We start from the raw sequence: 26,155 nt of genomic DNA, 5'->3' as shown, positions 1-26,155 counted from the left end.
TTCATATCAATTACCCCTGACTTACAAGATAAGCATGTTAGGGCTATGGGAGTGCTTGACAAATTCTCCTCATCACTTTTGCCGCTCACAGACATTTTATCTGATATTGACTACACAATTTTGTGACTGAAAAACACCCTATAATCAGTATATAGAGGTGAGATCAATCTGACCACAGTGCACCTGATTTGAGGGTCAGAACAGGACTGACATTACACAGAAAAGTCAGCACGCATACTAGCAGTCAGTCACATGTTAAAGCATTAGACATTGTCATATGAGAATACAACTTCCATAATAACTTAAACATAAGTAGGAAAATTGTACTTCTGTTTAACTGGTTCTTTTTTCAACATAACATGCAGAAAACACAGTAATATACAGGTCTCATATGCAATAGGTACTAAAAATTAACAATGCAAACTAAGAAGTAGAAGGAATTTTTAGTACTGTATACCCTGCCTCCAGAGAGCGGGATACAGGGAGACTCACCACACTTCCATATCCAAGCAAAGGCGCTCGTAAGACGCAGAGTGGATTCAGACGCTACTGGTGTACACTGCCGCTCTTGGTAACTGATAACGGACACGGACGCTCACCAACGGACACGGACGCTGAGCGACTCCACGTGCATGCAGACGCTAAAGGCCTGCGACTCGGTCTGGGCGGGTTTATATCCAGTGTACACAACCGCAGCGTCTAAGCTGCGACCGCGTACCCTCGTGGTAGCGTCTGAGCCGGAAGTGAGGTCATTCAGTTCATGAAACGAGAGACACGCGGGAACTGGCCATGAACTCGGAGGAGGGACGGCCAGGAGAGCGTCTGAAACCCCCTGTTGACTTAAACTCCCAGGATCGCGGCCTTACCTAGTCCTGGCGCCTATGATCCCCAGAGCGTAGCGCTGTCACACCGGGATGTTCGGCGCACCACCAAATCAGCGTAGCTGTGTCCTGACCCCTCTAGTAAGAGGAAGTCCATAGACTCACTGTCTCCCCATGCTCCGGCCACAGCCTGGTAACGTCTGCTGGACCTGCTAGAACATCCGACACAGACGCCCGTCGAGACAGCACTGTACCGCGGAGGTAAGCGTTGTTGCGACCCGGTGGGGAGTTGTTGGAGCGACTCTTTCTAATATGCGTTTAAGACGCTGTTAAGAGAAGTTGCTCTAAAAATATAGTAAGTCTATAAAAATAAAGTAATGAAAACTTGAGGCTGCTTTCACAGCAGCCCTGTGACCATGCGGCTTCCTGCCGCACCAAGCAAAAAACTGACCTGACTGAGTCAGTGGGCGGGACTATATAGTGGAGGCCCCAATGCATCCTGGAAGGCCAGAAAGCTCGTGACCGTGTTGGTGCCATTTTCGCTGTCGCTCGACAATATCCCAATGTTATCCTGTGGATAATCCTGTGGACCCAGCCAGAGAAAACCACTATTTCCAGATAACTCTTGGGTGAAGGGTCATTTGATGTCGGAGCACATCTACCATAATCTAACGTCAAGATAAGGTGACAGCTAGCACAAGTCCAAAGGCATCAGTCTACTTAACTGTACTTCTGGCGTGAAACCCAACACAACACTAAAGACATTATAAAATGATTACAGTTTCTTAGATGCTGGGAACATGTATGTGTTTGGTGGAGAAATGTACAAGTGGCTTCACAAATGTCAACTTTGTAATACGTCTGGCTAAAGAGTTAACAATAGAATATCAATTAATACCCTTACATGCCAACATTACCCCACTGGTGGATGTGAAAGTTATTTGGTTACACTCCTGGTTGCTATATTTTTTTTCTGCAATGGTCATGAAAACGTACATTAAATTATCAATACACAGGCTATAGTCCTTTTACGGGCAAGGCAGACAGGGCATCTGTCTTAGCCACTGGCCTCTAATGGGCTCCCTGGATCAGCAACATTAACAATGTTCCATTGTTAATTCGATATTGTTATTTAGAATTGTTCTTGGGAATTTGATAGCTATTAAACAATTGTAGTGTTCTGCAACATTGTTTTATCAATTTAAGAACTTATCTTAATCATTTGTACGTTTTTATTTTTAATCCAATTGAACAGCAAGGGGTCCTGTTTTATTCTTTCCTGTGCCCATTTCTTATTTCGGCTATGGAAAGGTCATGAAACACTGCCGTCCAAAGTGTCAATATATATGTTTGGCCACAAGATGTCACTGAAATCTTCCTTTAAAATGTTACTACCAACACCACTGCTTGAAGGCATGAAAAAGAAGCCGTGACCAATTCATTTTTATCGTGTTATACACCTGAAGTAATGTGAGGCTTGTTTATGTATTATGGGGATTTTATGTCTTTGGGGAATATAGATGAAAGCCTTATGCCATTACATACAGTACCAAATAAGTAAAGGGGATTTTAGAGGGCTCACTTGAGATTGGTGCCAGCAATTAAAAACACAGAGATGTAATTCATTTAAACTTGATGTGATTCCCATACTTATCTCTATAACAAATTGTAATAACAAAGACATACATCCATTTTGCCATGTGTCTTATACAGTATAACTGGATTCATAATCGCATATTGAAATGACTCATCAAATAAACTGGCACAGAGAAAATCTGCTAATGGCTATAATTTATAATAGGTGGTCTTCAGTATGCCGAATGACGGGATCCCGGCGCACAGTATACCGGCGCCAGGATCCCGACACTTATTTTCCCTCGTGGGGGTCCACGACCCCCCTGGAGGGAGAATAAAATAGCGTGGCGCGCGTAGCGTGCCCGCAAGGGGCGCATTTGCGCTTGCCACGCTGTCGGTATGCCGGCGGTCGGGCTCCCGGCGCCGGTATGCTGGTCGCCGGGAGCCCGACCGCCGGCATATCGTAGTGAACTCTTTAAAATACCCAACATTATCAAAATTGCATTATGGTACTTTACGCAGCAGCCCCTGTGCAGGCATCAGTTAAATTACAGTGAGTCTGCCCGATGTTTTTAAGTGGCAATAATTTAAAAGACCAAACCAGGTGTATTTTGCCTTTTAAATTATTGCCACTTTAAACACATCAGGCAGACTGGCCTGCATCTCGGAGATGCCACATTTCCCCCTGAAAGTGGGTATAATGGTAAATGGACACATTTTAAATATGAATTGCTCCATTGTGAATACATCAGTGTGGTTTATGTGGCATATCTAAACGGGGGTTTCAACTGTGTGACATGAGGTTGTTCCATTCCTCTGAAGTAAACCGAAGCAGTTATCCAGGTTAGTAGTTTAAAAAAGGGGAAAAAAAGCATTATATATATTTTATACATTTATTTTTGTTGTAGCAGCTCTGTAGCTTCCCACAGTAAGTATTAGTATATGTCAGCTCAGCTTGGCCCAGTCAGTCAAGTAGGGCAGGAAGTTAATAGCTGTTTGGGGTGTGATATATATGAGGCCATTGGGTGGTCTTCAGTATGCCGGCGGTCGGGCTCCCGGCGACCAGCATACAGACACTTATTCTCCCTTGTGGGGGTCCACGACCCCCCTGGAGGGAGAATAAAATAGCGCGCCACCGTGCCCGTAGCGTGGCGAGCGCAGTGAGCCCGCAAGGGGCTCATTTGCGCTCGCCACACTGTCGGTAAGCCGGCGGTCGGGCTCCCGGCGCCGGTATGCTGGTCGCCGGGAGCCCGACCGCCGGCATATCGTAGTGAACCCGAGGCCATTGTCTGAGTGGTGCACAGAGGAAGGGGCTAGGGTGACATTTACAGTGGCTATACTTTACAAATACTGCCACAAACCACCCCATACAGGTATTGTAACAGCCACAGAGGAGAGACTAGTCAGTCAGAGAACACCTGCGGAAAACTTCAAAGCACAAGTATAAAACAAATTAACTGCTCAGAGGATTTCATTTTCTCATACAGCCCTTGAGACTTATATGGGAAAACACAGGAGGGGGTTTCATGATTAGGTATGCAGGCGGTTAATATATATATATATATATATATATATATATATATATATATATATATAATAAGATTTTACTTACCGGTAAATCTATTTCTCGTAGTCCGTAGTGGATGCTGGGGACTACGTAAGGATCATGGGGAATAGACGGGCTCCGCAGGAGACATGGGCACTTTAAGAAAGAATTTAGATTCTGGTGTGCTCTAGCTCCTCCCTCTATGTCCCTCCTCCAGACCTCAGTTAGAGAAACTGTGCCCGGAAGAGCTGACAGTACAAGGAAAGGATATTGGTAATCCAGGGCAAGATGCATACCAGCCACACCAATCACACCGTATAACTTGTGATAAACGTACCCAGTCAACAGTATGAACAACAACAGAGCATCAGTTCAACCCTGATGCAACTATAACATAACCCTTATTGCAGCAATAACTATATACAAGTATTGCAGAAATCGTCCGCACTTGAGACGGGCGCCCAGCATCACGAGAAATAGATTTAACGGTAAGTAAAATCATATTTTCTCTAACGTCCTAGTGGATGCTGGGGACTCCGTAAGGACCATGGGGATTATACCAAAGCTCCCAAACGGGCGGGAGAGTGCGGATGACTCTGCAGCACCGATTGAGCAAACACAAGGTCCTCCTCAGCCAGGGTATCAAACTTATAGAACTTTGTAATGCCGAGACCCCTCGGGCAGCCGCCCAAGAAGAGCCCACCTTCCTAGTGGAATGGGACTTAACTGATTTTGGCAGCGGCAATCCAGACGCAGAATGAGCCTGATGAATCGTGTTACAGATCCAGCGAGCAATAGTTTGCTTTGAAGCAGGAGCACCAAGCTTGTTGGAAGCATACAGGATAAACAAAGACTCTGTTTTCCTGACCCTAGCCGTTCTGGCTACATAAACCTTCAAAGCCCTGATAACATCAAGCAACTCGGAATTCTCCAAGTCAGTAGTAGCCACAGGCACCACAATAGGTTGGTTTATATGAAAAGATGAAACCACTTTCGGCAGGAATTGTGGACGGGTCCTCAATTCTGCTCTATCCGCATGGAAAACCAGATAGGGGTATTTATGTGACAAAGCCGCCAATTCTGACACACGCCTAGCCGAAGCCAAGGCTAGTAGCATGACCACCTTCCACGTGAGAGATTTCAATTCCACCGTTTTGAGTGGTTCAAACCAGTGGGATTTCAGGAAACTCAACACCACGTTAAGATCCCAAGGTGCCACTGGAGGCACAAAAGGGGGCTGAATATGCAGCACTCCCTTTTCAAACGTCTGAACTTCAGGTAGAGAAGCCAGCTCTTTTTGAAAAAAATGGATAGGACCGTAATCTGGACCTTAATGGAACCCAATTTTAGGCCAAAAGTCACTCCTGACTGTAGGAAGTGAAGGAAACGGCCCAGCTGGAATTCCTCCGTAGGGGCATTCCTGGCCTCACACCAAGCAACATATTTTCACCATATACGGTGATAATGTTGAGCTGTCACGTCCTTCCTAGCCTTAATCAGCGTAGGAATGACCTCATCCGGAATGCCTTTCTCTGCTAGGATCCGGCGTTCAACCGCCATGCCGTCAAACGCAGCCGCGGTAAGTCTTGGAACAGACAGGGCCCCTGTTGCAACAAGTCCTGTCTTAGAGGAAGAGGCCACGGCCCTTCGTGACCAATCTGGAACAATGAGTATCGTTCTCACTCCTCTTTTTCTTATTATTCTCAGCACCTTGGGTATGAGAGGAAGAGGAGGAAATGCATAGACCGAATGGAACACCCACGGTGTCACCAGGGCGTCTACAGCAATCGCCTGAGGGTCTCTTGACCTGGCGCAATACCTCTGTAGCTTTTTTGTTGAGGCGTGATGCCCTCATCTGTGCAAAGACTTCCTGATGAAGTCCCCACTCTCCCGGATGGAGGTCGTGTCTGCTGAGGAAGTCTGCTTCCCAGTTGTCCACTCCCGGGATGAACACTGCTGACAGTGCGCTTACGTGATTTTCCGCCATCGCTACCCTGCTCCTTGTGCCGCCTTGTCGGTTTACATGAGCCACTGCGGTGATGGTGTCTGACTGAATCAGAACCGGTTGGTCGCGAAGCAGGGTCTCCGCTTGACATAGGCGTTGTATACGGCCCTTAGTTCCAGGATGTTGATGTGAAGGCAAGTCTCCTGACTTGACCACAGACCTTGGAAATTTCTTCCCTGTGTGACTGCTCCCCACTCTCGGAGGTTTGCATCCGTGGTCACCAGGACCCAGTCCTGAATGCCGAATCTGCGGCCCTCGAGAAGGTGAGCATTCTGCAGCCACCACAGGAGAGACACCCTGGCCCTGGGGGATAGGGTGATTAACCGATGCATCTGAAGATGTGATCCGGACCACTTGTCCAGTAAGTCCCATTGAAAGGTCCTCGCATGGAACCTGCCGAAGGGAATGGCCTCGTATGATGCCACCATCCTTCCCAGGACTCGAGTGCAGTGATGCACTGACACCTGTTTTGGTTTTAATAGGTTCCTGACCAGTGTCATGAGCTCCTGAGCTCTCTCTATCGGGAGATAAACCCTTTTCTGGTCTGTGTCTAGAATCATGCCTAGGAAAGGCAGACGAGCCGTAGGAACCAACTGCAACTTTGGAATATTTAGAATCCAGCCGTGTTGCCGTTACACTTCCAGAGAAAGTGCTACGCTGATCAGCAACTGCTCTCTTGATCCCGCTTTTATGAGGAGATCGTCCAATTATGGGATAATTGCGACCCCTTGCTTCCGCAGGAGTACCATCATTTCCGCCATTACCTTGGTAAATATTCTCGGTGCCGTGGAGAGACCAAACGGCAACGTCTGAAATTGGTAATGACAATCCTGTACCACAAATCTGAGGTACGCCTGATGAGGTGGATAAATGGGGACATGAAGGTATGCATCCTTTATGTCCAGAGACACCATAAAATCCCCCCCTTCCAGGCTTGCGACGACCGCTCTCAGCGATTCCATCTTGAACTTGAACCTTTTCAAGTATATGTTCAGGGATTTTAAATTCAATATGGGTCTGACCGAACCGTCCGGTTTCGGGACTACAACATGGTCGAATAATAACCCCCTCTTTGTTGAAGGAGGGGAACCTTGACCACCACCTGTGGAAGATACAATTTGTGAATTGCAGTTAACACTATTTCCCTCTCGTGGGGGGAAGCCGGCAGGGCCGTCGGTGAGGGGGCATCTCCTCGAAGTCCAGCTTGTATCCCTGAGACACAATATCTATTGCCCAGGGATCCAACAGGGAGTGAACCCACTTGTGGCTGAAATTTCGAAGACGTGCCCCCACCGGGCCTAGCTCCGCCTGTGGAGCCCCAGCGACATGCAGTGGATTTTGTAGAGGCCGGGGAGGACTTCTGTTCCTGGGAACTAGCTGTGTTGTGCAGCTTCTTTCCTCTGCCCCTGCCTCTGGCAAGAAAGGACGCACCTCGGACTTTCTTGTTTCTTTGTGATCGAAAGGACTGCATTTGATAATGTCGTGCTTTCCTAGGCTGTGCTGGAATATAAGGCAAAATATCAGAATTACCAGCTATAGCTGTGGAGACCAGGTCCGAGATCCCTTCTCCACACAATCCTCAGCCTTGTAAGGTAAACCTTCCATATGCCTCTTAAGTCGGCATCACCTGTCCATTGCATGTTCCACAGGACACGTCAAGCAGAAATCGACATAGCGTTGACTCTAGAACCCAGTAGACTAATGTCTCTTTGGGCATGTTTTATATATATATCTAAGACAGCATCTTTTATATATATATATATATATATATATATATCTATATATCTATATATATATACACACATACTAGGGTCTCAATCTCTGCTGATAAGGTATCTGTCCACGCTGCTACAGCGCTATAAACCCATGCCGACACAATCGCCGGTCTGAGTAGTGTACCAGAAAGTGTGTAAATGGACTTCAAAGTACTTTTACTGCATGCTATCTGCAGGATCCCTGAGGATAGCTGTTAAGTCAGCGCTACCTTTTGGGCAAACGTGACACCCTAGGGGAAGATTCCCATCGTATCCTGGCCCTAATAGGGAAAGGATACTCCCTGAGAATTCTTTGTGGGAAACTGCAGTCTCCTGTCTGGAGATTCCCGCTCTTTTTCTTCATGAGAGGAGGGAAATTTACCTCAGCTTTCTTCCCCTTAAACATGTGTACCCTTGTGTCAGGGACAGATGAGTCATCAGTGAAATGCAAAACATTTTTTTTATTTTTTATTACAATAATCATATATTGAATACTTTCCTGCCATTTTGGCTGTAACTTTGCTTTATCGTAGTCGACACTGGAGTCAGACTCCGTGTCGATATCAGTGTCTATTATTTTGGATAGTGTGCATTGAGAGACTCTGAAGGTCTCTGCGACATAGGGACAGACATGGGTAGATTCCCTGTCTGTTCTCTAATCTTTTGTGCAATAAATTTTCCTTAGCACTTAATTTCACATATCCAAACAGGTGTCGGCGTTGTCGACGGAGACACCACTCACACACACACATTTGCTCCATCACCTCCTTAGGGGAGCCTTTTACCTCAGACATGTTGACACACACGTACCGACACATCACACACACAGGGAATGCTCATCTGAAGACAATTCCCCCACAAGGCCCTTTGGGGAGACAGAGAGAGAGTATGCCAGCACACACCCCAGCGCTATAAACCCAGGAATAACACAGTAACTTAATGTTAACTCAGTAGCTGCTGTTTATATTGATTTTTGCGCCTAATTATGTGCCCCCCCCCCCCTCTCTTTTTACCCTTTTCTACCGTGTATCTGCAGGGGAGAGCCTGGGGAGCTTCCTCTCAGCGGAGCTGTGGAGAAAAAATGGCGCAGGTGAGTGCTGAGGAAGAAGCCCCACCCTCTCGACGGCGGGCTTCTGTCCCGCTTAAATATACATTTTCTTGGCGGGGGCTCATACATATATACAGTGCTCAACTGTATATATGTGTACTTTTGCTAAAAGAGGTCTATATGCTGCCCAGGGCGCCCCCCCCTGCGCCCTGCACCCTTACAGTGACCGGAGTATGTGAGGTGTGTGGGAGCAATGGCGCACAGCTGCAGTGCTGTGCGTTTACCTCAGTGAAGAACGGAGTCTTCTGCCGCCGATTTCGAAGTCTTCTTGCTTCTCATACTCACCCGGCATCTGTCTTCCGGCTCTGCGAGGGGGACGGCGGCGCGGCTCTGGGATCAGACGACGAGGGTGAGATCCTGTGTACGATCCCTCTGGAGCTAATGGTGTCCAGTAGCCTAAGAAGCAGGACCTAGCTTCAGAGAGTAGGGCTGCTTCTCTCCCCTCTGTCCCACGATGCAGGGAGTCTGTTGCCAGCAGAGCTCCCTGAAAATAAAAAACCTAACAAAATACTTTCTCACAGCAAGCTCAGGAGTGCTCACTGAACAGCACCCAGCTCGTCCGGGCACAGATTCAAACTGAGGTCTGGAGGAGGGACATAGAGGGAGGAGCCAGAGCACACCAGAATCTAAATTCTTTCTTAAAGTGCCCATGTCTCCTGCGGAGCCCGTCTATTCCCCATGGTCCTTACGGAGTCCCCAGCATCCACTAGGACGTTAGAGAAATATGTGTGTGTGTGTGTGTGTGTGTGTGTGTGTTTCTGAGCAAACAAGGGGTGGAGGAACAGCTGAGCCAGAGTTTGTGTGAGGGCATTTGGCGACATACTGTACAAAGCCTTCTGAAGGTGAAAAGTCGCAGTTGTCCGGTTGCTTACATGCAGACATGCGGCACATTTAGGTCACCAGATGAAAGAGAAACTTACTACCTGGAGACGCTGTGAGTGCCATCACTCCGTAGTAGGAAAAGGCACCGGCTTCGAATTTCATCCCTTCCTTCCCGGCTTCCACTTCTACTTTCCCCTGCAAATAAATATGGATTATGGTCATCATCTCAGAGATGTAGGGGCATCATGCTAAGAAGTAACACAGCACTGAATTCTGTGCTGGAGACAGAGCAAAATGAATGCTTCACTACCTTAGCTGCCAATAAACATTTACAATAAATCAACATTTATGTGTGTGCGTGTGTATTATATACACATTTTATATATATATATATATATATATATATATATATATACACACACACACATACATACACATATGTATATATATATATATATATATATATATATATACATACACATATACATACATACACACACCACACATATACATACTCACTTTTTTTTTTTATAGAGTTTATGGGGTGGGTATATAAAAGGAAACGCAGCAGACTGTGTAAAGTGTTTCTTTTAATTTATAAATCGGTTAAAAAAAACACTTTTGATTTTGGTCATTTGCGTACTGCTTGGTCTACTTATATGCGTCAGAATCATTGCTAGAGCATCTGTTGATGTCACAGTATGTTCCCACATGTTGCATTCAATTTGGAAGAGCTGATCTGTATGTTATTAGATCTGGGAGTCCTACAGAGTATGTCTTTACAATTCAGATAACATACTGGGCCTCATTTGGAGTAAATCCACGTGAGGGTAGAACACCAATAGGGTGCAGCTTTATAATACCACAGTGATTTAGAAGTGAGCTGGACTCACCACCCTCCTAACTCTAAATCCGTTCATACAGTCTGTAGGCTTTGGAGCAATAGGGAAAGACAAAGCCACAAAATCAATTGTGATTAATTCACCGGTTCTAAAAATCTGACATTTTGGAGGCTTAAGGGGTATATTCAATAAGAGTCGGATCCATTCCGACATGCATTTGTTGGAATGGATCCGACAACCCCTACTCAATAGAGAGTGGCCAAATCCGACTGTCTGATTTGGCCGGTGTCAGTGCGGCTGTCACCAGCTCCCCGTGTGAGAGAACGGGAGCTGCTGGTGCCGCACATCATGGCCGCCCAGTGCTGCGCTGCAGGGAGAGGTGCCTGGCCAGGGGACAGCTGTCAAGGTACCTCTCATCCCCGCTCCCCGTAGCACCGCTCCCCACAGCCCGCTGCCCGTCTCCTCACCTCAATCCGACTTTTTATAAAGTCGGACTGATATTGTCGGAAAGGGGGCCAAAACCTGTCGGCATTGGCCCGTTTCCGACAGAAGCACGCAGATCATGACTATTCTGCTGACCAACGTGTTTTCCGACAAGTTGGGAATTCCCGACTTGTTGGAAAACAACTGCACTTTTTGAATAGGTCGGAACCCCTTCCGTCCAAAATCTGTCGGAAGCTGCAGTCTTTCCGACAAGACAGCAGCTTCCAACAGCTATTGAATACACCCCTTAATAGATATTCATGAGATAAAAACCTATGAATCCTTTAGGTGACTGATCCCTTATTCAGGAGCAGGCAGTTCACTCAGACTACAGTGGGAGATGTATCAAGCCTTGGAGAGATACAGCAGAGAAGTTGCTCAAACCAAGACTGTACCAGATAAATGATAAGCTTCTCCACTTTCTCTCTCTCTCCGAAGCTTGATACATCTCCCACATGTTTGTTATGAACATTGGCTCAGGCCACAACATGGCTGCCTTCTTTGTGTACACTAAATCTATACTGAAAGCCCAATAATTCATGACAATTTCCTGTTACGTCCGTATACTCTAAAAGTAAAATGTATTAATGCATATTAGACCATTATTTACAGATGTGTTCTCATACATCTAGCCTCAATACGCTAAGTAGCGCGAGACACCTAGCGCGAGGGAGCAGCGCTACATCATCTACGCTTGAATGTGCGTCTTAGTTGTATGCGACAAACTAGGGTATTCAATTATCTGAAAATTCGCTGCAATTTTTCACCCGAAAATTCTTCGCGGTAATCGGGCGAAAATTGCCGCGAAAACGCTGCGTTTTTCGACCTATTTAATTCCAAACGGGTTTCACCTGAAAATTCTTGCAGTGAAAAGTGCAGGTTAAAATGGGGAAATCAGCCTGTACCCCAAAAAATGCTAAACTAACATAGGAAAACAGAAGAGAAGTGTATTAGAGATCACATTAGAGAGTTTTTGGGGACTTAAATTGTGTGAAATGGCTGTTATATGCATTTTTAAAAAAAATGCAAAAAAAATGATAAGAAATAAAGTTTTTTGAGCAAAATAAATGCTCTCATTAAATTTGGGGTACATGAAAATGGGTATAAGTATATATTTGGGTCATTTTAGGGTACTTTAAAAAAAAAAGTTGAAACTGACCGATTACTCCCATCTGCAAGCCTAAAAACACACGTCCCACTCATAAAGCACCCCAATATACCTGTCCCATACCTTGAACCCCAATTTCCATCACTCTGTACTTTTTCACCCCAAAAATGACATGTCATTATTGGCCAATTAAAAAATAAGATTTTACTCACCGGTAAATCTATTTCTCGTAGTCCGTAGTGGATGCTGGGGACTCCGTAAGGACCATGGGGAATAGACGGCTCCGCAGGAGACTGGGCACATCTAAAGAAAGATTTAGGACTATCTGGTGTGCACTGGCTCCTCCCCCTATGACCCTCCTCCAAGCCTCAGTTAGGAACTGTGCCCGGAAGAGCTGACACAATAAGGAAGGATTTTGAATCCCGGGTAAGACTCATACCAGCCACACCAATCACACCATATAACACGTGATAGGAACCCCGGTTAACAGTATGATAACAATTGGAGCCTCTGAAGAGATGGCTCACAACAAAACCCGATTTTTGTAACAATAACTATGTACAAGTATTGCAGACAATCCGCACTTGGGTTGGGCGCCCAGCATCCACTACGGACTACGAGAAATAGATTTACCGGTGAGTAAAATCTTATTTTCTCGGACGTCCTAGTGGATGCTGGGGACTCCTTAAGGACCATGGGGATTATACCAAAGCTCCCAAACGGGCGGGAGAGTGCGGATGACTCTGCAGCACCGAATGAGAGAACTCCAGGTCCTCCTCAGCCAGGGAATCAAATTTGTAGAATTTAGCAAACGTGTTTGCCCCTGACCAAGTAGCTGCTCGGCAAAGTTGTAAAGCCGAGACCCCTCGGGCAGCCACCCAAGATGAGCCCACCTTCCTTGTGGAATGGGCTTTTATTGATTTAGGCTGCGGTAATCCTACCGCAGAATGCGCCAGCTGAATAGTGCTACAAATCCAGCGCGCAATAGACTGCTTAGAAGCAGGAGCACCCAGCTTGTTGGGTGCATACAAGATAAACAGCGAGTCAGTTTTTCTGACTCCAGCCGTCCTGGAAACATAAATTTTCAGGGCCCTGACTATGTCCAGCAACTTGGAATCCTCCAAGTCCCTAGTAGCCGCAGGCACCACAATAGGTTGGTTCAAGTGAAAAGCTGAGACCACCTTCGGGAGAAACTGAGGACGAGTCCTCAATTCTGCCCTATCCATCTGGAAAATCAGATAAGGGCTTTTTCAAGACAAAGCCGCCAAATCTGAAAACCCGCCTGGCCGAAGCCAGGGCCAACAGTATGACCACTTTCCACGTGAGATATTTTAATTCCACAGTCTTAAGTGGTTCGAACCAATGTGATTTCAGGAATGCCAAAACCACATTGAGATCCCAAGGTGCCACTGGGGGCACAAAAGGAGGCTGAATATGCAGAACTCCTTTGACAAAAGTCTGAACTTCAGGCAGTGAAGCCAGTTCTTTCTGGAAGAAAATCGACAGAGCCGAAATCTGGACCTTGATGGACCCCAATTTGAGGCCCAACGTCACCCCTGCTTGCAGGAAGTGTAGGAATCGACCCAGTTGAAATTCCTCCTTCGGGGCCTTCATGGCCTCACACCAAGCAACATATTTCCGCCAAATGTGGTAATAATGTCTTGCGGTGACATCCTTCCTGGCTTTGATCAGGGTAGGGATGACTTCCTCCGGAATACCCTTTTCCTTTAGGATCCGGTGTTCAACCGCCATGCCGTCAAACGCAGCCGCGGTAAGTCTTGGAACAGACAGGGTCCCTGCTGCAGCAGGTCTTGTCTGAGCGGCGGAGGCCAAGGGTCCTCTGCCAGCATCTCTTGAAGTTCCGGGTACCAAGCTCTTCTTGGCCAATCCGGAACCATGAGTATGGTTTTCACTCCTCGCATTCTTATTATTCTCAGTACCCTGGGTATGAGAGGTAGAGGAGGAAGCACATAAACCGACTGGTACACCCACTGTGTCACTAGAGCGTCCACAGCGATCGCCTGAGGGTCCCTTGACCTGGCGCAATATCTTTTCAACTTTATGTTGAGGCGGGACGCCATCATGTCCACCCGTGGTCATTCCCAACGGTTTACCCGCATTTGGAAAACTTCTGGAAGAAGTCCCCATTCTCCCGGGTGTAGGTCGCCCATCGGAGAATCCATGTGGCTTCTGCCATCGCCATCCTGCTTCTTGTGCCGCCCTGTCTGTTTACATGGGCGACCGCCGTGATTTTGTCTGAATGGATCAGTACCGGCTGGTTTTGAAGCAGGGGCCTTGCTTGGCTTAGGGCAGTGGTTCCCAAACTGTGTGCCGTGGCTCCCTGGGGTGCCTCGGGACACTTGCAGGGGTGCCTTGGATTGGTGGTCCAGGACCAATTCAAATTATTTATGGTCAATATAAAAGGCAAAACTAGTGCTGGTGGCTGTCCGTCATAAAATATGGGGACTAACAGAAGCACATCTTGTCCCTCACCACAAAATTAAGCCTAAGGATGACATATAAACACAACCTATTTAATTTAATATTTCTTTCTAAATTTCTCAATAAGAAATTATTACCCTAGGGGTGCCGTGAAAAAAATTCTGATACTCTAGGCCACCATGATTCAAAAAAGTTTGGGAACCACTGCCTTAGGGCATTGTAAATGGCCCTTAGCTCCAGAATAATTATGTGAAGCGAAATCTCCTTGGAAATTTCTTCCCCGTGTGACTGCACCCCAGCCCCGAAGGCTGGCCTCCGTGGTCACCAGGACCCAGTCCTGTATTCCGAATCTGCGGCCCTCTAGTAGATGAGCCCTCTGCAGCCACCACAGCAGCGACACCCTGTTTCTTGCCGACAGGGTTATCCGCTGTTGTATCTGTAGATGGGACCCGGACCATTTGTCCCACAGGTCCCACTGGAACGTCCTTGCGTGGAACCTTCCGAATGGAATTATGCTTCGTACGAAGCTACCATTTTTTCCAGGACTCGTGTGCTTCCACTGGAAGAAACACTCTTTTCTGGTCTGTGTCCAGAATCATTCCCAGGAACAGAAGACGTGTCGTCGGGACCAGCTGTGACTTTGGAATATTGAGAATCCAGTCGTGCTGTTGTAGCACTTCCCGAGAGAGTGCTACCCCTACTACCAACTGTTCTTTGGACCTCGCCTTTATCAGGAGATCGTCCAAGTACGGGATAATAAAAACTTCCTTCTTGCGAAGGAGTATCATCATTTCGGCCGTTACCTTGGTAAAGACCTTCGGTGCCGTGGACAACTCCAACGGCAGCGTCTGGAACTGATAGTGACAGTCCTGTACCACACATCTGAGGTACTCCTGGTGAGGAGGGTAAATGGGGACATGCAGGTACGCATCCTTGATGTCCAGGGAGACCCTGTAATCCCCCTCGTCCAGGCTCGTAATAACCGCCCTGAGCGATTCCATCTCGAACTTGAATCTTCTGATATAAAAGTTCAAGTATTTTAATTTTAAGATGGGTCTCACCGAACCGTTCTGTTTCGGTACCACAGCCATTGTGGAATAGTAACCCCTTCCTTGCTGAAGGAGGGGCACCTTGACAATCACTTGTTGTGATTATAGTGTTGAATAGCCACCAACACCGCCTCCCTGGCAGAGGGAGGTGCCGGTAAGGCAGATTTTAGGAAACGGCGGGGGGAAGAACGTCTCGAACTCCAGCCTGTACCCCTGAGATACTACTTGAAGGACCCAGGGATCCATGTGAGAGAGCCCACTGGGCGCTGAAATTTCTGAGACGGGCCCCCACCGTACCCGGGTCCGCCTGAGCAGCCCCAGCGTCATGCTGTGGACTTACCGGACGCAGGGAGGACTTCTGCTCTTGGGAACTAGCTGTGCGCTGCAGCTTTTTCCTCTACCTTTGCCTCTCGGCAGAAAGGATGAGCCTCTAGCCCTCATGCTTTTCTGGGGTCGAAAGGACTGTACTGGATGATACGGTGCTTTCCTTTGTTGTGGGGTAGCCTGTGGCAAAAAAGTCGATTTCCCAGCAGTAGCTGTGGAAACGAGGTCTGAAAGACCATCCCCAAACAGTTTTACCCCCTTATAGGGCAAAACTTCCATGTGCCGATTCGAGTCGGCATCGCCTGACCATTGCCGAGTCCATAACCCCCGTCTGGCGGCAATGGACCTAGCGCTTATTTTTGATGCCAGCCGGCAAATATCCCTCTGTGCATCACGCATGTATAAGACCACGTCTTTTATATGCTCTATTGTCAGCAAAATATTGTCCCTATCCATAGTTATTTTCCGACAGGGAATCTGACCACGCAGCGGGAGCACTGCACATCCATGCCGAAGCAATGGCTGGTCGCAATATAATGCCCGAGTGTGTGACTATATCTTTCAGGGTAACCCCCTGCTTTTTATCAGCAGGTTCCTTCAGGGCGGCCGTATCCGGAGACGGTAGTGCCACCTTTTCTGATAAGCGCGTAAGCGCTGTATCTACCCTATGGGGTGTTTCCCAACGTGACCTATCCTCTGGCGGGAAAGGGTACGCTGCCAATAACCGTTTAGAAATTATCAATTTCTTACCGGGGGAAGACCACGCTTCCTCACACACCTCATTTAATTTCTCAGATGCAGGAAAAACTACTGGTAGTTTTCTGTCACCAAACATAATACCCTTTTATGTGGTACCTGGGGTATTATCATAAATGTGTAATACATTTTTCATTGCCTCAATCATGTAACGGGTGGACCTATTTGGAGGGTACACTAGTCTCATCGTCGTCGACACTGGAGTCGGTATCCGTGTCGACATCTGTTTCTGCCATCTGAGGTAGCGGGCGTTTTTAGAGCCCCCCATGACATTTGAGACGCTGGAACAGGCACAAGCTGAGTAGCCGGCTGTTCTGTGTCGTCGACCTTTTGTGTAAGGAGTTGACACTTTCACGTAATCCTTCCATAAGTCCAACCACACCGGTGTCGATCCCGCAGGGGGTGACATCACATTTACAGGCATTCGCTCCGCCTCCACATCATTATCCTCCTCATACATGTCGACACAGCCGTACCGACACACAGCATACACACAGGGAATGCTCTGACAGAGGACAGGACCCCACAAAGCCCTTTGGGGAGACAGAGGGAGAGTATGCCAGCACACACCAGGGCGCTATATATCACAGGGATATCACATATAAAGAGTGTTTTCCCTTATAGCTGCCTATATATATTGTATACTGCGCCTAAATTGTGCCCCCCCCTCTCTTTTTAACCCTTTCTGTAGTGTATTGACTGCAGGGGAGAGCCAGGGAGCTTCCCTCCAACGGAGCTGTGAGGGAAAAATGGCGCCAGTGTGCTGAAGGAGATAGCTCCGCCCCTTTTTCGCGGACTTTCTCCCGCATTTTTATGGATTTTGGCAGGGGTTAAAAAGCACCTATATAGCCTCTGGGGCTATATATGGTGCCAGTTTTGCCAGCCAAGGTGTCAGTATTGCTGCTCAGGGCGCCCCCCCCCCCCAGCGCCCTGCACCCATCAGTGACCGGAGTGTGAGGTGTGCATGAGGAGCAATGGCGCACAGCTGCAGTGCTGTGCGCTACCTTGGAGAAGACAGAAGTCTTCAGCCGCCGATTTTCCGGACCACCTTCTTGCTTCTGGCTCTGTAAGGGGGACGGCGGCGCGGCTCCGGGAACGGACGACGAGGTCGGGTCCTGTGTTCGATCCCTCTGGAGCTAATGGTGTCCAGTAGCCTCAGAAGCCCAAGCTACCACCACTTAGGTAGGTTCGCTTCTTCTCCCCTTAGTCCCTCGATGCAGTGAGCCTGTTGCCAGCAGGTCTCACTGAAAATAAAAAACCTAACAAACACTTTCTTCCTAGGAGCTCAGGAGAGCCCTAGTGTGCATCCAGCTCAGCCAGGCACAGAAATCTAACTGAGGCTTGGAGGAGGGTCATAGAGGGAGGAGCCAGTGCACACCAGATAGTCCTAAATCTTTCTTTAGATGTGCCCAGTCTCCTGCGGAGCCGTCTATTCCCCATGGTCCTTACGGAGTCCCCAGCATCCACTAGGACGTCAGAGAAATAATTAAAAACCTCAACGTGCCTAATTAGTCATTAAGGGGGGTGTCCCAGGAGTTTTGTACCATATCCAAAGATTTTTACCTTAAAATAGTGACTTTTCCCAACTTTTCACCTGCTTCAGGGTAGGTGAAGTGAAATTAGTGAAAAAATGATCACCGATAAATTTTCCAGGAAAATTGAATAGGCTGTAATTGCGTTTCGCGGGAAAAGTCTGTTATCGCTGCTAATTGAATATACCCCAAAATCACTTCACAAGACTGCACTAAATTAATATGCGACACCTGTATAGCTGTGTGCGACTGAGTGGGAATCGGTATACAAGGCACAACGGAACATCATGTGAAAAAGGCTGCATTCGCTGCATGGTAGCACTCCGTATACAGATTCAGATGTACAAGTGTCACATATAAATCTGACCAGTAGAGTCTCGAAGTGGTTTTGCCACTTCTCATTGTGACTAAGATAAACATTTAAAGTGAAAAAGATGATAGTCGGAAGTCGGGTCACCCAGGACCTGGCGCACCGAGAACGGATGTGTGGCACGACTGCAGCAACAGTGTATGTGGACACATCTGTATCTAGTCATAACAGCCTAGTTAGCAAAGTTCACATAAATGGTCTGAATGACTAGCAAAAACTACTAATCATCAATTATAACAGGATAGAAACACAGAAACCTAGAAATTTACGACAGATAAGAACCACTTGGCCCATCTAATCTCCCCACTCCCCAAAATTATCTCTTGCGTGTAATCTCCCCACGCACACACAAGGGATAATTTTTTATTTCATTTTTTTTTTTTTGTCAGGGGCCAATTAACCTATTAGTATATTTTTGGATTGAGGGAGAAAACCAACGAGCAGGGGGAGAACATACAAACTCCACATAGTTAGGGCCATGGTGGGAATCAAACCCATGACCTCAGTGCTGTGAGGCAGTAACGCTAACCATTATGCTATGCGTACTGCCTATTATAACCCCTCAGGGAAAACGTAACTCAAACAATATAAACATTTTTGTTAAAACAGGATATAGGTCACACACTGAGACCTCATATGAGATCATTTGATAGATTTCAGCAAGCATTAAGCAGACAACAGTCAATTATTAAAATACAGTATTATTAGGCTGTTACAATTTTAACAGCAAACCAAAACCTGACATAATGATCTGGTGAAGTAATAGCAGGGAGTCTGACCTGTAATACCAGCACAAAGTAATCTACTGGCTTATTTCGCTGGTAGAGGTAGTATTCAGGAGACTTTTTGTTCCTGTCATCAAACTTTAGCTCCTGGATGACATTGGGGTGTTTCAGCAGCCTCAGAAGAATCTTCTGTGACATCTGAGAAGGACTAAAGGCATCCACTTCTGCAGGGAAAATACCGCACAGTTAATTACACGTATTTCACACCCAAGTACAAACAGTTGCAAAGTCAGTCATTTATTATAATACTACCTGAAGCACATTAGCAGTTCTAGAAACCGGTTTATCAGAGAGACAGTGTGCAAGGGAAGTTACCCACTGGCGTTAAAATTCATGCTTTTAGAAGAGCTTAACTAGTAATAGGAAGTAAGCAGGCATACGGATGGAACCTATTGGTTCCAATGGATTCATACCCACATTCACTTGCTCACTCACTGCAAGTGAGAACAGAGGGGGGACAGTAATTGTACGTTGTGGCACATGGATGAACTGAGCAAACAGCTGGGATCAGTGGGAGGGGTCCCCACAAAAGTGCTTGTGGGGGAAGAGGGAAAGAGGGGTGTTCATTCCCAAAATTAACTTCAGACTGGTGTGCAAATTGTTGTTTGTAGAAAATGGAGGACAAAAAAAAAAAAAAAATCAACTTAAATAGGAATTTGACAAGAAAGACTTATTTATCAGGTAATCTTTGTTAGTACCTCCATTCTTTAACGCTCTGATAAAGAGATTTACTATGGGAAAGGTGTTGACCTTGTACACTATTCGGCCTTGTGTAGGAAAGAGTGCCTCAGCCAAACATAGGAAGTGAACACACGTGTATGCACAGAAGGTATATTGGGAATGACTCCAAGCTTCACCACCCTTTCTCCACCTATCTAGTGTTAGGAGCCAGAGCTGAGGTTGTTAGTAATCTCACACTGTGATAAGCTGAACTCGCCTGTTGCCAGGAAACGGTGCATAGCCAGAAGTAGTTGTGGTGATATTTTAACCTTCATCTCGCTGTCGGTTTGCTTAAAAGCGGAGAAATCTTGCTTCCTCTCTCGATGGGTTATTTTCTTTTTCGTCCTGTTATCAGCTATTCGATTTCAAGAAACACAAATGGAAAAAGCTGCTATCCACAGATCTAGTAACACATTAGGCATACAAAACCAGTTTAAGTTGATGTTCTATTGATAACAATCTAGGTTTTCTAAGTGTTTTCTAATACGCGAAAGACTTGTTGCTTATTATTGATTAGCCGTCATTTACAGCGTTTCCTATATAGAGATGAGGCAGCTGTGTTTTGATCTGAAAATAAGAATATGCATCTTATGGAATCGCTAGCCGCAGTGACATCACCAGGGCACTTACAGACACATACAGACAATGCAGACACAGCTATTGCAGGGGTCACGGGGTCCCTAGATTAGCAGGGGGGAGTGTGGACCGTGTACAATGTCAGGAGTACCTTCATGGAATACACCCAATAACCACGAGCAGAGTCAGGCCAAAACAGGGCATACGTCTGCAACACCTGGCCCCCTTCCATATATTACTCCATTAATGTACTAGGGTAAGATGTACTAAGCAGTGATACAAGTGGAGAAGTGACCCAGTGGAGAAGGTGCCCAATATATAATTTTCATACTATAAGAGTACACATACTATACCATAAAAGTGCAGTGGGCAACTTCTCCACTGGCTCACTTCTCCACATTTATCACTGCTTAGTACATCTCCCCGTGACACTGACTTTGCTAAGGGTGCCACTAGTTCCTAGTGAATTGATTAGCTGCTGAATAGAGATTATATGAAAGGAGTGCTTTCATACGGGGCACAAAACTATAAAAGGGACTTCAACCATCATTTAATAAACAATAGTAGGGTATTCTTAGTATTAAACAAGTTTTCCTTATGAAGTGGTGACCTCATGAAGCACAACCAAAATGGATGACATGGGAATTCGAATACACAACTAGAATATTGAAACAATGACAGAGTAAATGATGACATCATTATGTACTGTTCATACAGCTTGCATTAATGCGAACGTTTATTAATATTACATCTGTAATCAAGTTGCTGAAACTGTATAAAACCTTTGCTTTTTTTTCACTTGCTTTCTAGTTAAACATTATTTTAACTCACTGTATAAATCTGTCTCGTCTAAGATTTCAGATTTGATGATTTCTTCTATAACATCTTCCAAGGTGACAATACCGAGCACCTCATAAAACGGGTCCCCTTCTCCTTCATTGTTCACCCTCTGTACTATTGCCAGGTGGGATTTACCTGCAGAGAGAAATAACATATTAGGATTTTTCTCACCTTACACACTTGGTGAAAGTATCTGCTTGGCTAGTAAAAATCAATAAAAAGCAGTTATAATGAGTGTGGAGATGTAATAGATGAACACACTCCTATGCATGAGTGTGGGCACAGAGGTGTTTTCTGGGTGGCCAGAAAAGCTATCATTCTAAAATAATTGGCACAACGCAGGGTGTCAATTCACTATGATAGGGGAAATCACTAAGGCGCTACCGGATCTACAGTATATTCATGAGGCAGGACTTCAAAATGAGAAATGGATTCTTACTTAAAGAAAAAGCGTACTTCCAATCACTGAAGTATGAAGCACCATAAAACACTCAACCCAATCCTCAAGTACCACCAATAGGTCATGTTCTGTGGATGTCTATAATCATATACGGGTAAGTTACGTGACAACAGGTGGTCCGATGTCTGACAACAGGTGGTCCGATGTCTGACAACAGGTGGTCCGATGTCTGACAACAGGTGGTCCGATGTCTGACAACAGGTGGTCCGATGTCTGACAACAGGTGGTCCGATGTCTGACAACAGGTGGTCCGATGTCTGACAACAGGTGGTCCGATGTCTGACAACAGGTGGTCCGATGTCTGACAACAGGTGGTCCGATGTCTGACAACAGGTGGTCCGATGTCTGACAACAGGTGGTCTGTTTATGACATCAGACGTACATAAAATATATAAAAGATACCACAATTTATTAAACACTCAATAAACAGACATTACATCAATATACAGCATGAAATTACAGTCCAAGGACCTTATTTCAGGATGGATATCTAAATTGAGAAAATGCAATCTGGCGAATTATCGAACAACTGCGTATGTGCAGCGTTCGCATTGCACGTGTGCAATCGCGTTTTGCAAATTATTCTACAAACACATTGTGCTTCGATGCAATCGCATTTTGAGTGACAGAAAGCCAGCATTTAGGGGAGGAAACATGGCATTTTGTGGGTGGGTGTCAAAACGCAGGTGTGGTAAAGGCGTTTTTCGGGTGGGTCTCTGATGTCAGCGATGACCACTTCCAGCATGTTGAGTTCTCAGAATTGTGGATAACTTTGCCTAGCGCACATGGAAAAAACTCTTCAATGTTCCAGTATTTGAAATGGTTATGCGATTGCATTGTGATGCGATCGCAATTTCTGCTTTTTAGCAGTTTTGTGATCCATGCTGAATAAAGGGCCTACATCAGACTGCGATCAACTCTGCCTGATTGACAGGCAAAGGCAGTCGCGGGACGGGGAGGGGTGTGCCAACAGCATTAGAACACCGTTGGTGGGGCGCGATCCAGACAACGCAGGCGTGTCTGGACCGTTGCAGGGGCGGGCCGTGGCGGGTAGCCGCCTGCCAGTGCACAGGGAGCTACTCGGCGTCTGCAAAAGCGCTTTCGCTCCCGTGCGGGGGGGCAGGGCCTGACATGTGGGGCGGACTAGCCACATGTCTAACTAAACGTAGTTGTGCTAAATTTAGCACATCTACGATCAGATCCGAATCACCCCCAAGGTCCCAATTATACTAACACCACTATGTAATTGGGCTGGGATTTCATGCTATAAAGTGGTGTAATGAATGTTTACTGACTGAATTCAGTCAGGCTGCCACATTTGTGATTTAATCGGTTATTCAGTGTTTTATATATTGTATTGTCTTATGAGTGTTTAATAAATTGTGGTACCACTTGTATACATGGTGTATTATTATACTTGCCATATCATCCCTTTAATTCAGGACACCTTTGAATTACGCAGGTTCTGTGGCTGGCTGACTTCAAGCCTGCATTTCACCTAGTTTTATTCAGCCACAGAACCTGTGTAATTCACAAGTATCCTGAATTAAAGGAGTGATATGGCATGCCTCCATGTGCTGTATGCATTATCATTCTTAAGTGTCTAATGTCATATTACTTCATAAGGTCTCAGTAAATTGGTAGACTGCATTTTCAAGAATATTGGTTCAGCCCAATATAGTCAAATGCCTCAGAAACAGAAATGAAGACTATGCATGCAGCAGGATCCAGTGCCTCATGAATATTGGTCATGACGCACCTTCATGATGTTACTCTTTACTAGGGAACAGATAGGCTGAATTCTCTTGACTATTGACTCCGTTCACAAACCGGCTACCTGCTCTAAGGTAGTGATAGTCCATGATTACCATCACAGAGCAAACCATTAAGGGCCAAGGAAAAGTAATTCATGCCAAATGATCCAAGACTTTAAACAAGATAAAAGATTTCTCCAGTGCAGTGCCGAGAACCTAAACACCCACATTCCATCAGAGCAGTCCTGCCATTTATGGCATTGCACCAAAATAGCATGAATTTTCCAACATGTAAAGAAAACTAAAATAACACATTTGCCCAAAAATGAGATAAAAATACTTTGCATGGCTAAAATAGTGCTACAGAGAAATGAGGCCAGGAATGAAGATCTTTTTCCAGCTGATATAAACAATGAAAGCAACTTAATAAATACAATTTTCCCATGGTCTGTCGTAAGTGGTTAAAAATTCTTGGTGAATGCTGTTTGCTGAAAGTTGGAATTCTTTAGCTATTCTCAGCTTGTGATCATTTAAAAGGAATTTTCCAAAGCAGGGTCTAATATTAGACTTAAAATGAAGTTTCCATTTCGCTCCAGTTATATTCTCACCGAAGTAACTACTTTATAATCTGATTGTCTTGGAGCTACTAACTTAAATGCAGATCCACAGACATACTTTACATACCGAACGAACACCAAAAGACTGGAAAGTGGAGGGAACTGGGTTTAATTATTGGGTCAATAACCACAGCATCAATTTATTGGGAAAGACTTCTGGAGTTTGATATGTACTTTTGATAAAGCATATATAAGAACATATCAAAATAGTAAAAGGGGAAAAAAAAATATATATATGTAAGTTAGCAAGAGTGCCATTAATAAATACATAAAAAAATGTGTGAATTAGACTGAGAAAATATACTATGAATATATATAGATAGATTTTATATATATATATATATATATATATATATATATATATATATATATAGAGAGAGAGAGAGAGAGATATATATATATATATATATATATATATATAGATATATATATAGATATATATATATAGATAGATATATACACACACACACACACCCTACGTGTGCCAGATAGGTCATAGTATAAAGAGAGATGGCACTCCAATGTTTGTAGAAAAACACTATTGTGTTGTTTATTAGGCTTAAAGCATAGCCAAAAGTATCAGCAACTTTTCTGTCACAGCTTCACCTTTTATCAAGCTTAACAAACACATTGGTGTTTTTCTACAAACGCAGTGCATCTTTATACGTGTGTGTGTGTGCGCGCGTGTGTATGTATATGTGTATATATATATATATATATATATATATATATATAAAAATCACACATACTGTACATAGTGTCTCTTTCTTTCCATGAAACATCACGCAAATCAGTACAAAGTAATTATACTGTACTGTTCTTCCCCAACCTCGTAAAAACAATGATACAACACTGTATGTGGGAGTATTGTTAAACAGTCTTCTCAGGGTAGCTATGAAAGCTATGGAATGTCAGGGTGGGGAACCACTGTATCATTTTAACAGTATTACAAGATATTAGCACAAACGGCAATCACACAAAAATTCTCACAAGATTGAAATACTGCACTGTTTGTCTTAAACTACACGCAGTGTTACTCCGCTTTCACATCACAATGCCGGGTCACACCCGGGAATAGGAAACGGGTCCTTCCCAGGTGCGACCCAGAATTGGACCCTTAAAACTGGCTTTCCGACCCGGCAATATGCCAGGCCGGGTTGCCATCAGGGGCGGAGCTGGGAGACGAAATAATCTCCACGCCGCCTCTGCTGTGAACAGGTCCTGTGTCGCATCGAACCGCCAATCCGTTCACACTGCACCTGATCTGGTAATAACCCGGGAATAACCCTTCTTTATTCCCGAGTTGAATTACCGGGTCAGGCGACCGGGAATTTGTCAGTGACCCGGCAATATAGAGGGTCAATACCAGTTTATTTGTGCGGTGTGAAAGGGGTATTACTACAATAAGCCAGAATTTGAAACACATTCAATATTACATCTGTAGACAAGTTATGCCGCTTTCATATCGCAATGCTGGTCACACCCAGGATTTGGAAACGGGTCCTTCCCAGGTGTGACCCGGTATTGGACCCTTTCAGACTGGCTTCACGACCCGGCAATATGCCAGGTCAGATTGCCATCAGGGTGTGGGAACAGAGGCGGCACTGGGAGATGAGATCATCTCCACAGTATAGGCAGAGGCAGCACTGGGAGATGAGATCATCTCCACAGTATAGGCAGAGGCGGCACTGGGAGATGAGATCATCTCCACAGTATAGGCAGGGGCGGCACTGGGAGATGAGATCATCTCCACAGTATAGGCAGAGGCGGCACTGGGAGATGAGATCATCTCCACGCCGCCTCTGCCTATACTGTGAATGAGTCCCGGGTCCCTTCAACCCGGCAACCCGTTCACGCTGCACCTGA

General features: G+C 45.6%; 1 protein-coding gene across 4 annotated transcripts in view; it reads right to left on the bottom strand.

Annotated features, from left to right (window-relative positions):
- CNNM2 (cyclin and CBS domain divalent metal cation transport mediator 2) overlaps positions 1-26,155 on the bottom strand; it is a 246,673-nt gene that overhangs the window by 50,769 nt on the left and 169,749 nt on the right. For 2 of the 4 annotated variants that reach the window (XM_063961944.1, XM_063961946.1), the window contains exons 2-5: positions 21,450-21,593; positions 20,260-20,397; positions 19,317-19,486; positions 9,730-9,826 (exon numbers count right to left, since the gene is read on the bottom strand). In XM_063961944.1, the coding sequence (XP_063818014.1) occupies positions 9,730-9,826; positions 19,317-19,486; positions 20,260-20,397; positions 21,450-21,593 (549 nt within the window). The remainder of the gene's footprint in view (positions 1-9,729; positions 9,827-19,316; positions 19,487-20,259; positions 20,398-21,449; positions 21,594-26,155) is intronic. The other 2 variants (XM_063961945.1, XM_063961948.1) reach the window with 1 other exon arrangement.

Source organism: Pseudophryne corroboree, chromosome 3 (assembly GCF_028390025.1).
Source record: "Pseudophryne corroboree isolate aPseCor3 chromosome 3, aPseCor3.hap2, whole genome shotgun sequence".
Lineage (NCBI taxonomy): Eukaryota > Metazoa > Chordata > Amphibia > Anura > Myobatrachidae > Pseudophryne > Pseudophryne corroboree.
Note: the sequence above shows the minus strand (reverse complement) of the source record. Positions and strands in the feature narration are given on the sequence as shown.